The sequence below is a fragment of the Nesoenas mayeri genome, assembly GCF_963082525.1.
Source record: "Nesoenas mayeri genome assembly, chromosome: 3".
NCBI classification, from domain to species: domain Eukaryota; kingdom Metazoa; phylum Chordata; class Aves; order Columbiformes; family Columbidae; genus Nesoenas; species Nesoenas mayeri.
The window spans coordinates 34,481,304-34,499,427 of NC_137544.1; the positions used below are offsets into that span (position 1 = coordinate 34,481,304).

The 18,124-nt window shown below is 36.3% G+C and overlaps 1 protein-coding gene across 3 annotated transcripts in view; it reads right to left on the reverse strand.

Annotated features, from left to right (window-relative positions):
- Positions 1 to 401: 401 nt before the first annotated feature.
- Positions 402 to 18,124, reverse strand: part of PHIP (PHIP subunit of CUL4-Ring ligase complex) — a 106,605-nt gene continuing 88,882 nt past the window's right edge. For 2 of the 3 annotated variants that reach the window (XM_080341252.1, XM_080341250.1), the window contains exons 30-40: positions 16,907 to 17,062; positions 14,817 to 14,937; positions 13,132 to 13,257; positions 11,127 to 11,199; positions 10,667 to 10,717; positions 10,226 to 10,375; positions 8,481 to 8,633; positions 6,236 to 6,399; positions 5,476 to 5,756; positions 4,976 to 5,137; positions 402 to 2,786 (exon numbers count right to left, since the gene is read on the reverse strand). In XM_080341252.1, coding sequence (XP_080197378.1) covers positions 2,143 to 2,786; positions 4,976 to 5,137; positions 5,476 to 5,756; positions 6,236 to 6,399; positions 8,481 to 8,633; positions 10,226 to 10,375; positions 10,667 to 10,717; positions 11,127 to 11,199; positions 13,132 to 13,257; positions 14,817 to 14,937; positions 16,907 to 17,062 — 2,081 coding nt within the window. In that variant the 3' untranslated portion in view covers positions 402 to 2,142. The remainder of the gene's footprint in view (positions 2,787 to 4,975; positions 5,138 to 5,475; positions 5,757 to 6,235; positions 6,400 to 8,480; positions 8,634 to 10,225; positions 10,376 to 10,666; positions 10,718 to 11,126; positions 11,200 to 13,131; positions 13,258 to 14,816; positions 14,938 to 16,906; positions 17,063 to 18,124) is intronic. The other variant, XM_080341251.1, reaches the window with a different exon arrangement.

The window sequence follows — 18,124 nt, forward strand, 5'->3', positions numbered from 1 at the left end:
TAGAAAAAATAAATATACCAACAAACGAAATGCAAACTAATCCCTGTTACCCGAATTCATATCCATAACAATTCAAAGAGGATCTGGAAAACAGTTTAGTCATTTTTTGGTAGCAAAATGCGTAATGAACTACATAAAATCAGGTATGGTGGATAACAATTTGCCATCCACAGTAGCATATTTCTATTCCTCTTGGTGCCAGATACCAATGATCTTTGTTTAAACATTTAACTTTTTTTTTTTTGGTAACAGAAAATAAAGGGTGAAGAATCAGGCCTCAAATACATATCCAGAATCTGTGCAAATTTAAGGACTTAATTCTGTATGCCCTTCCCTTCCAGATATTGCAGATGACATTTGTTAAAAAAAAAAAAAAAAATAATAATTAAGGGTGTACAGAATTGAGGTTTCATTTCAGGTTTATTTTTTCAACTAAGTTAGGGTCACACCAATAGAAAAAAAAAATCTTTCACACTACCCAAACTCCCAAAATAATGCATAACCGGAAACTTTTGGTTACATTTTTGTACCATACCAGATCTCAGAAAATATGACTCCTTCTCTAATTTTTTTCCTTAAAACTGGACAATATTTTTTTAAGTGATAGAAAATGGTATTAAAGTTTGTTTGTAAAGGTATAAAACAACTAAATGTACCATAAACAAATAAATAACTGCTTTTTTTTCCAGAGCAGTACATATAACAATACATTCCCCTAAGTCATATAGTTATCATTTACAATAGACAACTTAATTTTACTAAGGATGCAAGAAATAATAGAATACAAGGCACAATCATTAAATGGAATTTTTCTTTAGGGTGTATATTGACTTATGTCAGCGTGATATACCATAAAAAGTGCAGAAAAACACAATGTGCAATGAGACCACTGTATAAAACATGATTGCATAAAAAGTGATTTGGCCTTTTAACCTTAATAATTGAAAATAACCAATCTTCCCCTTAAAATTAAACTATAAAGTATGACATTTTAAAATTTATTTTCAATTCTAGTGCTATCTAAAAAATCCTGAAAAAAATTTATACCTGGGTAATATTTTATATGTACGTGTTTATGTATATATTAATATATACACATACACTCTTCTTTGTAGGTCATTTTAGCCTCTTAAGCATGTCTAAAGTTGTAGAAACAACAATCAATCTGGACCAGAAAGTAAACATCATAATTCCACACCTGTCCTGTAGTTTCCTTGAATCCTTTAACCAATTATACATTTTGTCTAAAACATCTCTGTCAAAGGACCCCACCAGTGCATTATTTTCTACCAAAAGTACCAAAAAGGATACATTTCGAACAATGTTAACAACTCACTATTTAAAACAATACACAGCTTTATCACTGCAAATGGTATGCTGTACTGACACTCCAAAAGAAAAAAAGGCTTTCCACTGCACTGATTCTCAGTCTTTGGCACAATAAACAGAGATTTAGTGATTGATACAAGAATCAAGGTCTGAAAAATTAGACATCAGTCAAACTTTTTCCAATGTGGATACATATATATATATTTGTGATTACATTTTTGCTATGTTTGGCAGAACTTGGATAAACCAACAGCCTGTGCTAGGCTTCTTTTGCAGTTCAATGTTCCATCACAACTGAAATTAAGCATTTTCAGATTAGCAAAGTTTGGTATTTTTGTGTTTAATAGAAAGGTAAGTGAATTTACTGCCACTTTTTGCCAAAATCTGCCTTCCTAGGCAACTTGACTTTACAATCAAAGTGTACCTACTTGGTCAAAAATGGACTTCTGTTTTCAGTTTGTGGCATTCAAAGTTCTATCACCTTTTTTAAATCGTGTAGAGATACTACTTACTACTCGAGCAGAGTAGTTCTCAACTCCGTACACCAGTCAGAAATTGCTTCAATTATTCTCAACTGTGAACAAAATGACTGTTGAAATGCATAACCTATTTGGAGGGCAATAAATAGCAAAAGTTTAAAATATATATTTCTTTCAAAGAATGTTCTTTCAGTTCATTTTTTGCTAAATTTTTCTCCCCAAATCAGAACATATTCTTCTAACCCATAATAGCAGCAGGGAAGCAGAAGTCTGTTCTGCTGTTCCTTTATTGTACCTGCTTCATAGCATTCCGAAGTAAAACCCTTGGTAAAAATTACCAACCAATTAAATTAGCTTTTGCTTTTTCAGTCAACTTTCGGACTCTGCCTCTGCTGGATGTTCCAAAAGTTAAGGAGGTGTCTTCAAACAACAGCTGCCTTTGCTCTTCCTCAGAGTCATCTTCATTGTAAAAGGCTGTCCTCCTACCCTGGTTTCTAGTTCTCATGTGAGGTTCAGAGTCTTTAAGCTCTTCAGACCCCTCCTCCATAGGCTCATCTATCTTTTTCCTCCTGCTTCTTGTTTGCATTTTAACATTCGCAGGAACTAAAAGGTCCGAGCCCACCTGATGGGTCTTCATCTTTCTTTTTGGCTTTCTACCCCCACGGCCTTTTTTTTGTACCAAGTCTTCCTTCATATTATTTTCAGAAAGAGAATTGCATGCAGTAGAAGCAGAGGCTTCTTCTGGTATGTCCCTTGCAGTCTGGATGGTATTCTGCTCTGCAACCTTTTGCTGTTCAAGAATTTGTAGCTTTTTTGGTTTTCTGCCTCTTTTCTTGTGCACCACTTCACAGGTACTGTTGTTAGTCTCCACCTTCGGTTTCCGTCCAGGACCTCTTTTAACTGGAGGTTTCGAAGGCTGTCCTCCATGTCCGTTTACCTGAATGCTTCCTGACGCCAAAGCGTTATCCTTGCAATCTGCTGTAAAGAAATGAGAGTATTTATCACACAACAGATTTGCAGTTACATCCATTTTCATACTGCCTCAATAAAACTCTTACTAAAATATCTGAATGGATTCACAGTGACTGCCAATCTGTCAAAATCTAAGGAACCCAAAGTCGAGCTCAAAGAACTTCATGCCAGTAGGCAATGAGGACTAACTTCTGTTTGGGGTTAGCTCAAGGTAGCCTGAGGAAAGAAAAAAACCAAAAACAAAAGGGAACGGGAAAGGGAACGGGAAAGGGAACGGGAAAGGGAACGGGAAAGGGAACGGGAAAGGGAACGGGAAAGGGAACGGGAAAGGGAACGGGAAAGGGAACGGGAAAGGGAACGGGAAAGGGAACGGGAAAGGGAACGGGAAAGGCAGGTGCTCAAGAAGCATTGCTGAAAGGACTGGAAATGCCTCACAGCAGGTAATCTCTGGAAAAATAAGTTTCTTTCAGCCTGAGGTAACATCCCAATATAGCCAGTTCATTAGACCAGGGTTATTTCAACAACAATCAAGAAAAAGGGTAGAAACATGAGACTTAAACAAAACAAAACAAGTATGCAATCTGCACAAATTTCTCACATTAACAGACACATGGCAGAAGGCATTTGCTTCAAGACTTCTATGGGCCATGAGTTTTTCTTAGGTGAGTGGTACCTAGCTTCCTTGGTGGGGAATGTCACAGGACCCCAATGGACATGTTCTGATAACACAGCCTTTGCCTGTAACATGACCAGGAGCAGACTTGCAGCCAGCGTGACAGTACCTCCAGTCCTTTGATGGAACATCCATACACAGCTTCTGCTGTGTTCAGATGTGCCCCATCATGCACTGAAAGCACAGGCCTCCACTGTCATATGAATAGATATACAGGGGAGAAGGGATCACATCAACAACGTGCAGATTGTTGACTTCTGACATGACCAACCATCCAGTCATATAATGGGCACATTCTTTAGCCATGCAGTGAGGCCTTTGTGAGAAAGCTTGCAAGGAATGGATGTATGATTTAACTTATCAGATCACAAGCTGCTTTTTCAGAAGCATGGAAGAGTAAGAAAGGCCAGATAATCTTCAGGGAGAGGAGTACTACAATGAGTAAACAGATTAATCAGGTGAGGCTCAATTTCCAGACTACTGTTTCTGCATCTTCAGAGTAAAGTTGCCTAGTGGATCTAGTTGCTTCACAGCAGCTTCATAACAGTTCAAAGCTCCTTCATCAACAGGAAAGCTTTTATGACTAGGAGATCTTATTTCAGTCTCCACAGTAGCTTTGAGTTTTAAGGTATCCTGACATCAAAAGACCAAACAAGTTCAGTCAGAAGATTACATGAATCTACGTCTGATCAATCCATATAAATATACTAAGCAGAAACAGTAAACACTGCATAGTTCAGTTTTGCTGGGGCAAAAAATGAAAGAACAAAGTTGCAGCTGGGATGCTCTGACCTTTATGCTCATGGTTGTGGAGAGTGTCATCACATTCAGTATTACTGAGTCAAATATAACCCATGTTAAGTTTTATTAGGTAAAACCCACAGGGTTTAAAGTGTGACCCTACAGAAGTCTGCTTTGGAATCTCAGAACTCATAACATGATCCTTGTCATAACTTCAATCACAGAATACCAGGTTGGAAGGGACCTCAAGAATCATCTGGTCCAACCTTTCTTGTCAAAAGCACAGTCTAGACAAGATGGCCCAGCACCCTGTCCAGCTGAATATTACAAGTGTCCAATGCTGGGGAATCCACCACTTCCCTGGAGAGATTATTCCAATGCCCAATGGTTCTCATTGTGAAAAATGTCTGTCTTGTGCCCAGTCAGAATCTCCCCAGGAGTAACTTGTACCCATTACCCCTTGCCTTTTCCATATGACTCCTTATAAAAAGGGAGTCTCTATCTTCTTCTTATGTACAGATATGTTAACATATCAAAATTAGTTAGACAACACAGTTATCACACCATGGACATGGTGTTAAGAGTAGTGAAAAACATGTTAATTTATCAAGAAGGAAAACAACTGTGACTGAGTTGTTACATTAGACTTCCATATTCTGCTAAATCATAATGCATACTAATTTCCCGACCCCCAAATTATCACAAATAAAGTACAAGAATACAGCCACCACATCAATAACTGGGGAGGGGGCGGAGGGTGGAATTCCAAAGAACTCTGTACCTTGTTGATTAACAGTGGAGGACTTTACTTTGCGCTTGATTTGCTTCTCTTTCTCGGGATTTTCTCTTGTGGAGTTATTCCTGGTGTTATGACTGTAATCAGACTGACTAGGGATGGATACAGTATTCTGGTTCTTGGAATGTTTGGTTGAATTCTCCAGTACTGGAAGGAGAAAAAGGAAAAACAAACAATTATTCAAGTTAAGTAGTTTTTTCCACATTCAGTCTTATCTGGCTAAAACACAAGTAATGTTCTACTACAAACAAACAATTTGAATTGGTGATCTACAAGCAAGAAAGCTTCCTGGATAAAGTAACAGCCTCAGTTTTCCTCCAAAGTACCTCAAAGGCCCAACAGCTTGAAAACAGAACCAGTCTTAACAAATACATTAATATTTGCAAAAAGTAAGTTTTATGTTTAAAAAAATATTCACAGCTTAACAAAAAAACCCCATACAACAACAACCAAAAAAAAGGGCAAAACAAAAAACCCCAACTTGCCTGACTTTCCTGACCCTGCAGTAGTATTAGGCTTTGTAATTAAAGGCTTTATTGTTAAAGGCTTTGCTCCTGAAGAAGTAGATGGTTGCTCTATAACAGCCACATCTGTTATTGCCCTATTGCTTCTAGTCCGGACCAGGGAAGAGGTTTCAGCTGCTTTTCCATTCATCTGAGGTGGAGCATGTCTCAGTGCTGTTGACCGTGCAGGTGCAGAAGATGAAGAGGTGGCAGAACTTTCTGCCTTCAGCTGAGGTTTTATTAATCTCCTCTTCCTTTCAGGGCTGAAAAAGGAAGAACAATTTGTATCCTGGTTGACCACTTTTTTATTTTACAGGAAAAAATAAAATTAAATACCAGTGTCTGAAATCATAGGAGTAAAACAATCATCTCTGTATGAAGTATGTTAAAAATATGACATTTACTGTGGAAATTCACATAGCTGAGAGCCTCTGAAAAGTGAACCTTTACAATAAAAGCTGTAGTTGTATGACAAAGCACGATGTCATCGCAATCCTAAACAATGCTATTTTGCTGTGCATGTTTAGTAGTTATTTGAATTTTAAGCACTTACACCAGGATAGCTCTAAGTTTAAAACTCTTTCACATCATAGGGACTTGCATGTCAAAGCTATAATTCTGTAATATAGGGAATAGTAAAGGAAGTAATATGAATAAAACAAACACAACCACTCTAAATTCTACTGTTTAGGAATGTCAAACTTGCACACCATTTCATGAATACTGTAAAGGAATAATGTACCTGGATGCAACACTACTAGAAACTGAGCTGCTTCTACTTCTTTTTTTCCTTCGTTTCTTTATTGTATTTCTTTTATGAAAGCGTAGGGCAGATTTATAATCTGATAAAATAGAACTTATGTGTTCTTCAAAGAAAGCAGAAAGGCGCAAACTCATGCTGTAGATCTAAAAAAGAAAAGCCAGTAAACAAGCAAGTTTTACACTTTTCCAAAGCATTCATTTCACTTACTTTTCTAGCTGTTGTTCAATGATAAATAAATTGATTAATAGGGAAATGTTTTAGGGAAATGTTTTAAGGAAATTTACAGTCTGTCTCAACAAATTTACACTAATCCATGTGTACATTTGCTTTAACTATTTTCATGGTTTTGAAAAGTGTATTACCACTGAAGATCACACACAAAAGGAAAAAATAGAAAAGCCACTATTTTCACTGCCCTTTTTCAACTGCCTTTCCAGAACACATCCCTTTCCAGCTTCAGCAGGAACCACAGAGAAATCCTTAACAGAAATTTACTGTATCACATCTAGGGTCAAGAAATCTAATTTTCTTCTATATTAAGTTGCTTCCTCATATCCTCTTACAGATGAATTGATACTACCAGTGAGCTGGTTGCAAGAGGTACAAAAATGTATTAGAATTACGTAGGTGCACATTTTCCCCCCTGCCTTTAGCCTTGGATGATTTAGAGAGACCAAATCAAACTCAGTTTTGATCACGCCTCATTATCTGAGTACAGTTGCTATTAATTCTGGAAACAAAACCACAGAAGTGAAACGCCTAGATACTCTAAGAGGGGACACGGCACCTACTTAGAATGTGAAGCAGAAAGGCAATATTAAACAGTTGCCTGTCTAATGACAGACCAGAAAAACTATCTGAGCAGCAGACTAAACAGCTAAGTGTAACCAACCCTGCATGCATTACTAGAGAGGACATCCAAAGATATTTCTTAAGAAAACATGTAAAAAAAGGATACAAAAATGTATGTCTAATGTACCAAGGAGAAGAAAAGCTTTCAGGTTTATGTCTACTCTTCAAGTTAACATCAGTCATGTAAGAATAACGAGTGAAAACATCACTGTTTAACTAGTATGTGTTGCATGCACTGAGAGTACATAGGTTCTGGAATATTAAAATTCTTGACACCAGAAGCTTCCTCTTCTAAGTAAAATAAAAAAGAGCTACAAATTTACTACTATACCAGTCTGTCTGGAAGAAATATGAAAAAATACAAAAATATCAGAAGAATTTGTGAAACTACACTGGAGCGAAGATCACATCAAGCATTCTACCTTGGTTTGAGGAGATCAAGACGAGAACAAAAACCCACAAAAGAATCCAGACCTGCCCAAAACACCCTGCCCTTTGATGCAACCGAAAGACAAAAGACTGATTCTTAGGCAGCCCAAACAGTGAGTGCAATTGTCTATTACTGACTGAAGAGAGACCAATCACTCATCATTCCTTCTGGAATTTGTCTCTGTGTCTTAAGATAGTAAAGTCCTGATGATTAATTTGCTATTTGGAACAGCCAAACATAAAAAAATATTAATAATTCTAGTCTAACACCTAAAGCATATTAGTAGAAGGAAAGCTACACAGAAGCCTTGAACATGTGTAAACATATATTTATAACTTTCACTGCTAACAGATACTGCACCTGCAAGATAATCTGAGAGAAAACATTATTAACTCTACCAGTGGCAGGGTATTTCCTATCAGCTAAGTAAGAACGGCTCTGTAGGCTCATGCTTTATGTAAACAGTTCTGTTTCCCAGAAATCTTAAGTCCTTCTTTACAATCTTATTGAATACCAGTGAAGAGCATACAATACCATTATCCTCAACTCTCTATACCTGGACATTTTAATTTGGGGCAACCTCTGAAGTGGAGGAGTTTGAAGCTCCGTGTGTGTTTTGAAAATCTGGTTTCTTGCCCAAGATATCAGTTAAATTCCACAATCATGTTTCTACAGATCTTTCCTTCAATGTGGCTCTCCCTTTAGATCCACTTTCAATATTTACTTTCAAAACACATGTGCAGAACATTAGAACTTTAGGCATTTAAACAGACAATGTTCCTTTATTTTTTTTTAAAAAAGCTATTATACTTTCTCAGAAATATTCATGTCTTAGTATCAGAAATAATTAAACTTGTTTTTCAAGTAATCAATTACACTGTCTCTCTGTTTTTCTGTTCTGTTTTTTTCAGCTGAAAGTACTCTTTCAAACAAAACTCTTACCCTTGATCTTTTACTTGGTGTGTAGGCCTTGGAATTGCTGAAAATAAGTCTTACATCTTTACATAACTCCATTGGTGACTCATAGTTGCCAGCTTCCAGTGTTTCTCTAACAGTAGCAAAATCCATAGGAGTATCTATAATATCTCTATAATCCTGTTAAGAAATAGCAAAGCAGTGTATTACAATTCTTTTTTCCAAATTTTAACATATCCTTTTTTTTAGGATGCATTTGATAAACCTGTTTAAACGAAATGTCCTTTTTAAATAGTTCTAGAAGACTGCTGGAAGACATTTTGCTCCTTTCTACTTGTACACAACATAACTCCTCACAGACATACCTGCCAGGATCGAGGCTAGAAGTTAACTGATACGAGACTTAATTCATTTTGCAAACAGATTTACTGAAATACAGAGCTCAAAATTCTGTATCCTAAGGGTTGTATTACCGACACTGTCACAAAGATAACCAGGAAACATGGAAGTGCGAATACAAGCTCTCCTGGGTGGCTTAACAGCTCAAACTTGGTACTAAGCCTAATACTGTTTTTACACACTAGCTTTACAATATGAAGTTTGAATATTTGAACCTGATCAGACGTTTAGCACATCCCTGCTGAAATCTGAGCAGTTTCCCAAACGGACACCTGACGATTTAGGCAAGTAATATTAAAATAATGAAAACTCCACAGGCTTAAACAGGACCCTGTTCAAACCAATAAAAGAACTTTTTTTCTAGGCTATGGAAGAAACAGAGGAATACCCATATTACAAAAAGCTTAAATACCAAGTCCATCAGCGCAAACAGAAACTGTGCGAGTGCCTCTGAACATTAAATAGGTTTGTGACGCCAGGGAGCAGAGTGTTCCGTGCATCAGTTCATTTGAGGATCTCAAACATAAAAGGCCGCTAGATTCAGCCACAACATCAAGTTTAAGTTACTTCAAAAATGATGGTACCCCACTGGCTGTGGAAGTGTCAGGACAGACCTGCTTGTGACTTCCAAAAGAGAAGCACTTCTTTTCTCCCACTGGGATGAATTATTTCCCCCAAGTTAATCACCTCAGAGTGATCTTCTAAAGAAAAACTGAAGGAAAGCATGCAAAACCTTTGCTTTGTTACTTAAAGTAGAACTAGACTGAAAAGCTAAAAGAGATACAAGGCAACAAGACTTCTGTGTTATAATATTCTGTAGTTACAAATGGTTGATCACGGCAATATGAACTCCAGGGTAATGACCCAGGCATAAAGTGAAATTTGGGAGAGTCACTGTTACTACAGTTAATGTTTCACTACAGTTCTTCAGTGGGTACTTTTTATGCATCAAGCCCAGATGACTGTGGTATGAAAACTACTTTTAGCTTTTATACTTCTGAAATGCAAACAAAAACTGCTCCATGACATTTGTCACATGCAACAATCAACATATGCACTTCAAATGACTATTTTTCACTCAGAAATGAAAGACATCATAATCGCAAAAGCTGTAATTTACTTATAAACATAGGCAACCCTGAATATAAAACATTTTGTAGCTAATTTAAGAGAGCAGAGAAGTACAATTTCTTCCGAAATTACTTGAAAAAGACAATAAACATTATTATCAGGTGACAATGAAGCACTGAAAAAATATGTCAATAAAGCTGCCTGAAGTTTCAATTAAAAAAGCTGGGAAAATGGTCACAGTTGAAAAATAAAATCCACCTATCAACTGGATCATAACCAGCCTCCTGTTCTGAAATACTCACTGGATATTCAAGGAGATCCACTGGTTGTCGAAATGGTTCAGAGTCTTCACACTGAAAAATGAGATTCAGCAGCTCCTGGCATTGCTTCTTCCATGACTGAATGTCATATGACTGAGCTCTATTACGCAGCCGCCGCTTCGGCTGATGATCCTGAAATGACAATGTTGTCTGGTATATATTAAATAAACTAGCTTTTTATACAAAATATAATGGAAGAGTTACTCTGCAGGATATAAATTCTAATTAATGAATTTGTAGCACACAGCAGCACAGACAGAAATGCTTTTACATTGAACAGCTCAGAAGAACACCACCTCAGTCAGCTTGAAGCTGAAGTTACACAATAATAAAAATGTTTTCAGTTTTACACTCATTTGTTTACAAATGCATTTCTAATGATGCATACCACTATAAATAATTTAAAAATATATAAAAGTTTACCTTTCTTTTTCTAGTGGAAGTTCCTGGCACATTTGTATCTTTCTCTTCTTCCTTTGAGCAAGATAATGAGTCGCATAAAAAGGTTAAAAAAATATAAGCATATATGAGTAGGTGAGTTCTTTAATACTTCACTTATAATTTGAGTCCTTACAGCTCTATCCCTGTCCCCCTGGGGAACATTTCATGTGACTGTCAGTTTTGAGAACCTCTCCAAAGTCTAAAAAAAAAAAAAAATAATCTAAATTCTCCAATAAACTGTTAAAGCTCTCTGCACTAAAGGAGGAGGATGGATTTTTACCCAGTTTAATGGCTGACAAAAAGAAACATTTAATTGACAGAAAAGTACACCCCACTCCCTTATAGTCACAAAAATAGCACTCTGGCATCCAGCAGGAGGACAGAAAAGGTGATTCCGTTTCTCCAGTCTGTCAATGGAAATGTCTAAGGCACAATCACTTACCTCATCAGAGTCAGACAACACTTTCTTCTTCATTGAATTGTATAATGGAATTATGTCATAGCAACTCTGGTCTCTGTGTCAAAAGAAATACACACTAACATTTATTTTCCATCTTCACCTGTGGAATCAACTGTATTTTGCCTATGGTAGGAAAATGTTTATGAAGCCATTCCCAAATAATACAACAAAGTGTTCAGCGCTATATGAATACCAAGAGGACTGCAGCAATAAGAAAAGCTAATCTTCCGCTCAAAAGTTGCAAGATGTTATCTGCACTCTGTAACACATAGACCACTTAACAGTGCCAATCCTTTAAAATTAAAAATCTTAATCCTTTAACATTAATTTATTAGTATTAAAAAAAATCCTAACACTATACCACATAAAGGGCTTTGGGGCCCATCTAGCTTTGTAAGAAACATTACTGTGGATTTAATGTACAAAAGTGCAAACACATTAGCATCCACAATTTAAGACATTTGAAATGCAATGTTTATTTGTGTAAGGACTAACATTGTTATTATATAAACTTGCATAATTAAATCAGCAAAACAAATACCAATTTTCTGTTCTTGTATAACAGCAAACTCCTACACCAAAGAAAGCCCAAAGGGATTCTACTGTGTAGCAATACAAACCATCAGAAAACAGGAGTAAATACTCAGTAACTCTGCACTAGAATCCTAATCCATAATACAGGCTACAGCACTAGAACAGCTAGGGGAGATGGTGAAAGAAGTCGAGAACCAACCCTCCCCATAATTTCCTGCTTTTTAAAAAGACTTGGGTAACTTGGAGACTAAATCTTAGCTTCCCAGAGGCATCTAGATATTTCACTCCTGTTGGAACCATGTGGTTTGCTTTCCATGGTCTCAGCCTTCTACCCTACAGTTAGAACTAAAAAAAAAAAAAAGTCTGGGTTTTATATATGCATTGCTAATTCACTTTCATGAGTATATTAACAGACACAAGCTATAGGCCATTATTAAAAAAGAATATCCATGTATTGCACTAATTTTACTAAGCCAATTAAAAACACACACTTTGAAAACTCCTGAGCTCCTTAATTAATCAGAAAAAAGCCACATAGAACAAAGATGTTAACAAAATTAGTAACAGGAAAGCCCTTTAGATAAATATGTGTTCCTAGAGATGTATTTGACGAAAACTTTCAATATCTGAAGCAGTTTTAAGTATTTTTCACTTTCCAGCCAGTATGAGAAATCACAGGCACTGAAGATATCAAAGATTTATGCATGGAGTTAAAGTCCTAGATTTCCAAATACATAATGCAATTCTAGTGTTTTTAAGAACACATTAAATAAAAAACAAGATTCAATTTAACACTGAGAAACTAAATCACTAAAAATGTTATAGTTTTTGTTAAACTATTGAAGTATCTTGCCATTTCCACAAGGTGGGAACAGCAACATTCCCTGTGTCCAAGCAAACCAGGGCACTGGACACATAGTAAATTCTTATTACAAACTTCAAGTCTGCAGACATGTCAACTGACTGAGAAATCTGAAACATTTCTCATTGAGTTTTTCTACAGACAATAAAAAAAAACACCTGAAAGACAACTAGTATTTCTGTCAACTACAAAGTTTCCAATGTTGCATATCAAACACCATTTTCAATCACATTATAAATTGTAAAGACTAAAATTAAATGCCCAGAATTATATTAACACAGGCAGTATTGAAACTCAAACTCCTAACTTACCTATAAATATATCACTCCACGAAGACACTCAGACCCATTTTTATCATTTAGCAGAAAGTTTCTTGAAAAATGCCATGCAAATCAATGTATTATAAAACTTCACTTTGTTTTGCAAACTTGAGTATCCTTTGTCAAGAAAAGCCTTACTCTGTTTTGCCCCAACAGTAAAAAATAGGCCTTACTCAAGCTGCAGAACTATCTCACTTGAAAATTCAGATCTGAAAAGATTAAATACCTTTGTAAGAGACAGGAATAACAACAGACCTACTAAGCTACTCACTTTATGAAGTGCAGCAGGAGATCTGTGACAAATTTGGCAGATTTGACAATAGGACTTCCAGGTTCATTAAATGTGCGAGTGTTATGTTCTATGTACCGGACTTCCCACATTAATGAAGAAAGGCGCCTGTGTGTGAGAAGTAAGAGGGGAGGGGGAAGAAAAACAAATACGAATTTGTATACGAAACAGAAGAAAAAGCCTTACAACCTTCTTCCAACGTATTACCCCACCTATAATTTTTTTTACATTAAATCGGAAAACATGCACACTTGTGTATGTTTCCTGTGTGACCAGCAGAAGGCAGCTTCCTCAGGCCTCCCGCTCTCACTTTATGTCCTGCAGTAATTTATACAAAAGGCTTTAAGAATATACTGCCAATGCCCCTCAGGCAAATTCAGTTGTGATGCCTCAGCTTTTATTATTCCTTTATGATATACATAATCCCTCCTATATCACCTCCTCTTAAGTCACAGCTGAGGATTAACAAAATACTAATAAAAATTAAGAGTATACATTTTTTCTGACAGATAGACAATGATCAGATTTCCTTCCATAGCTATGATTTAATGACTTAAGTATAGAATAGCCACAACATTATGAAAAAATTACGTACAAAAGCAAAAATAACAAAAAAACCAAACCATTAACCCCAAATCTAAACAAACAAAAAAAAGGGGCAATAAAGAAGAAAATATATTCTATTTAAAATAAAAACTCTGACAGCATGGAAGTTAGAAATATATAGAGTTTTCTACCTTCATACTAGCAAAACATGATGAAAAAGAAATGCTGCACAAGTGTTTCCTAGAGTGAACTGGAAAATCACTTAAAATGCTTAGTGTAGCATAAGCGTTTAGATGGAATTTAATCATGTTTACAGGTTCAGCAGTGACTGGGAAAGACCATATTTACCTTGTTTTGAATTTTTAAAAAACATATGGACATGCTAAGATTCCTGGATCAGAAGAGGAAAAAATGCCTCATGAAAAGCTACCAAAATTACAAGTGATCTGAACAGTCCCTCCTGCTTCTGCAGGTAAAGAAAACATTTTCACTGGAAAACACAATAGAAGGTGGCTGCTCGTTATCTAACTGGGCCTTGGCAATACTACAAACTAATAAAAACAGATTTATGGAATAAGATAGGCTGATTACAAAAAGTAACTGCTTACTCTTTTGACAAGAGAAACAAAATGCAGTGAAAAGTCCTCACCAACTCTAATTTCAAAGCAGTACATTACAGAAGTCAAAGTTGGATTATCTTGAATTACACAATAAACATGTAACAATAAACGTGCATTATTAAATTATAGTGTATAAAAAACAGGGATATCTTTGAACATGAAAAAGTTATTTTAGTTTAGAATTCAATCTTCAGTTAGTACACAAAAGCACTAAAAATTAACTCTGAAATCTGTCCCGAAACAAAATGCTATCCATGTTTATTCAAAACAAGTATTACACGAACACTGATTTTCAAACCAGAAACATCCCGAGAACCAAAGGAAACAGAGGGAATTTAAAAGATCATACTTCTAAAGTGATAATATATACAGCAAAAAGTAGCAATTACAAACATAGTTTAGGAAAACATCAAAACAATGTCAAAAAGATAAAGCTTATTTTTGTTGCTGCCCAACAATTTAGGATCTCAAGGCAAATAATTTAGGAGACTTGGATCTAACCTGTAAAATCTGCTCTCCAGTCTTTGTTTAATGGTACTGAGGTCTGTGGGATATGCGACAACAGTGCAATACATTGGGTAAGCTTGAAGATCCACAGGTGCCACAAATGCAGAAGCAATATCTAGATAGAATTAAAAAAAAAAATAAAATTAAAAAAAAAAAAATCTAAGTTATATACCACAAAAAGCTTATAGCAGCTTCAAGATTCCACCCCTGCCACAAGATATGCCATTTCTTCTGAAACACATAGCACTTTCCCCAAAATAACACAAATAACTACGCTAGATACTCTGAACAATTTTTGGTATTTTTACTCATAAAAATGTTAGGTGAGATGTATGCTGCCAATATAATCACTGCTGTGACTACCCATTCTGTTGTGCATGAAGCACCACACTTCTCAGAGACAGGCGAGTGTCTGCAAAATACACACCTTTGAAAAGGAGACTTATACATATAAATTATACATATCTGAAGATATGCAATTCAGTACTGTTATTTACAACACAGGCTCAATTCATTTGGTTTTATATTGCCACTCTCATCTTTAAGCAAAGCAATCATTAGATTCTTACCATAAGACTTAGAGTACCATTTCAACGTCATTAAAATACAGGCAAAATCCAGACTAAAAATAAAATACAAACACAACCTCCCGTCCCTACCTCAGAGCAAAGAAGCCTTCTAAAACCAACCCACCACAATGCTAGAAGACTGCTGAGCAATTTAAATCTGTGCACCTACACAAACTTGCTTTTCTCCTCCTGTGCTCAGAAGCATCACAAGTTCCTAGACACATCATGCCTATATTTCACATGTCAAGAGCAAATACAGTAATACAAAAAACATAAAACCCCTTCGAAGTGTCTCTCCGAAGTCTTTAAAAACAGAAAATACGTTGTTGTTAAACAGACTGCTCTTCTTCTAAAAGCTGTTTACTTACTCTTATGAATGTTCTAGCAAATGCTACTTTGTACAAATACGCACCACATATGCCATAGTTGAAACCCAAACTAAGCAGTATGCCATACAACATAATGCTAAATGTAAAACCATTACTCTCTGACAACACAGTGACAACAACTAAAATTTCATTTTCTCACAAGTTTTTTAATTTAAATCTGTAAATTGTATTACTACACCATATGGATATTTCCTTTCTTTTGGAAGCAAAGGGAAGCTTTTTATGTAGTGTGTAACCAGAGAAGTCATCATGTGATACATTTAGGTATCAGAAGTATTTCAAGAGTTAAGTTTTCAGGCTTTTTCTAAATGTGTCTTACCTTGCTTCAGGGACTTCAAAAATCAGTTGAAGAAACTTGTCTGTGACAACTTATCTATACAAATTATGACCACTGATACCCAAAAAACTAAGAGTGCTGACTGACACACTTCGCTCGTCAAAAAAATATACGGAAGACTTACAATTCAGCCTGTATTTCACTAATGGATCTCCATCTCAGACACACATCTTTCATCACGTAAATGTTGCAGCTATATGTCAAATGTTTTAACAATTACCTTTTCAGAAGCTGCCTGGAAAGAGTAATTGCTCTACAATCAAATAGCAAGTGGCTGTTCATAAGTCAATCAATTATTTTATCCTCAACATTTTGCCATTTCCTCAACATTTTGCACAACCAAGAAAATGTAGGGGAGAAAATGGGAACTAGAAAAGGTTAACATAGGGGAAATCAACATATAGGTATTCATTCTCTGAGTAATTATATAACATTTTTTTTAACATATCTGCCTGTAATATAGTTAATATTCTGTTTATCATAAAGTTTGCAATTTTAACCCCAACAAGGGATTCCAGTAGCTAAAGCAAAAAAATCAAGGTTTTAGCATGTAAAACCCAAACCCCTGACATATCAAATTATCTACCAAAAAGCAACAGTGTCCTTTGAAAACAGGAGAAAAATGTAGTTTTTTTGTGTACCCACTACATGTGTGGTGAGAAAGTTTTCTTCAATTTAAGAGGTAAAAGGGTGTATTTTATCACATGCATTTTGGTAATTTCAGAAGTACCATGAGCACAGCCTGAAAAATATAACACAAAAATGTTCCCAACATTATTCATGATTTACCTAGAGTCATGAGTTGGTTTATCCCTGCAATAATTCTGTCACACTCCTCATCTCGTGTCCTGGAGCCCCACTCTCCATCCAGAGGTTTGTAGAGCAGCGTTCTACGTTCTTCATCTGTTAAAGGTACACTAGTTCCCAGTTCTTCTGGAAATACAGCTAGAATGTAACACGAAAACTAAATAAAACATAAATCTCTGTATCTTGTGTAATATACATCCCTATAATTCAAAGATATGTAACAACATAATGCATAATTCTTGATTTGCTCAAAGACATGTTGGATGCATCCAGTATCCTTCTGGTACATTGTTCTGTTAAATTTAAATCCTTACAATGAATTTTGGTGTAAAGTCCTTCATGAAAAAAAATTTATCCTCTACCATATAGCTAATTGTAGAATTTATTTTAGAACCAAGTAAGACACTCCTTTATCAGTTAAAGACTGTTGTGGTTGTGTTTTGCTGTTGTGGGGTTTTGTTCGGTTTGGTTTTTTTACCCCAGAATTCTTGTTAATAAATGATTTTGGTAATGAATAATAGATGATTTTCAGATGGAGTTTAAGATATTGACACTAAAACATTCTCCAGACAGTAGCTTTACTTCATCAGTTTTATGAGTTCAAATGCTAAAACCAGAGCTCCCAAGGAAGCAAATTAAAAGGGCCATCAGGAGGTTCAACAAGGCCAAGTGCAAGGTCCTGACCTGGGTCAGGGCAATCCCCAGCAGGAATACAGGCTGGGGAATGAAGGACTGAGAGCAGCCCTGCAGGGAGGGACTTGGGGCTACTGGTGGATGAAAGACTGGACATGAGCCGGTAATGTGTGCTTGCAGCCCAGAAAGCGAATCGTATCTTGGGCTGCATCAAAGGGTACGTGACCAGTAGACTGAGAGAGGTGATTCTGCCCCTCTGCTCTGCTCTGCTGAGACCCCACCTGGAGTCCTGTGTCCAGCTCTGGAGCCCTCAGTACAGGAGAGACATGGACCTGTTGGAGAGGGATCAGTGTAGGCCACAAAAATGATCAGAGGGATGGAACATCTCTGCTATGAAGACAGGCTGAGAGAGTTGGGGTTGTTCAGCCTGGAGAAGAGAAGGCTCAGGGGAGACCTTATTGTGGCCATTCAGTACTTAAAAGGGGCCTGTGAGAAAGATGGGCATAGTCATTTAGCCTGTTATGACAGGACAAAGGGCAATGGTTTTAAACTAAAGAAGGGGAGATC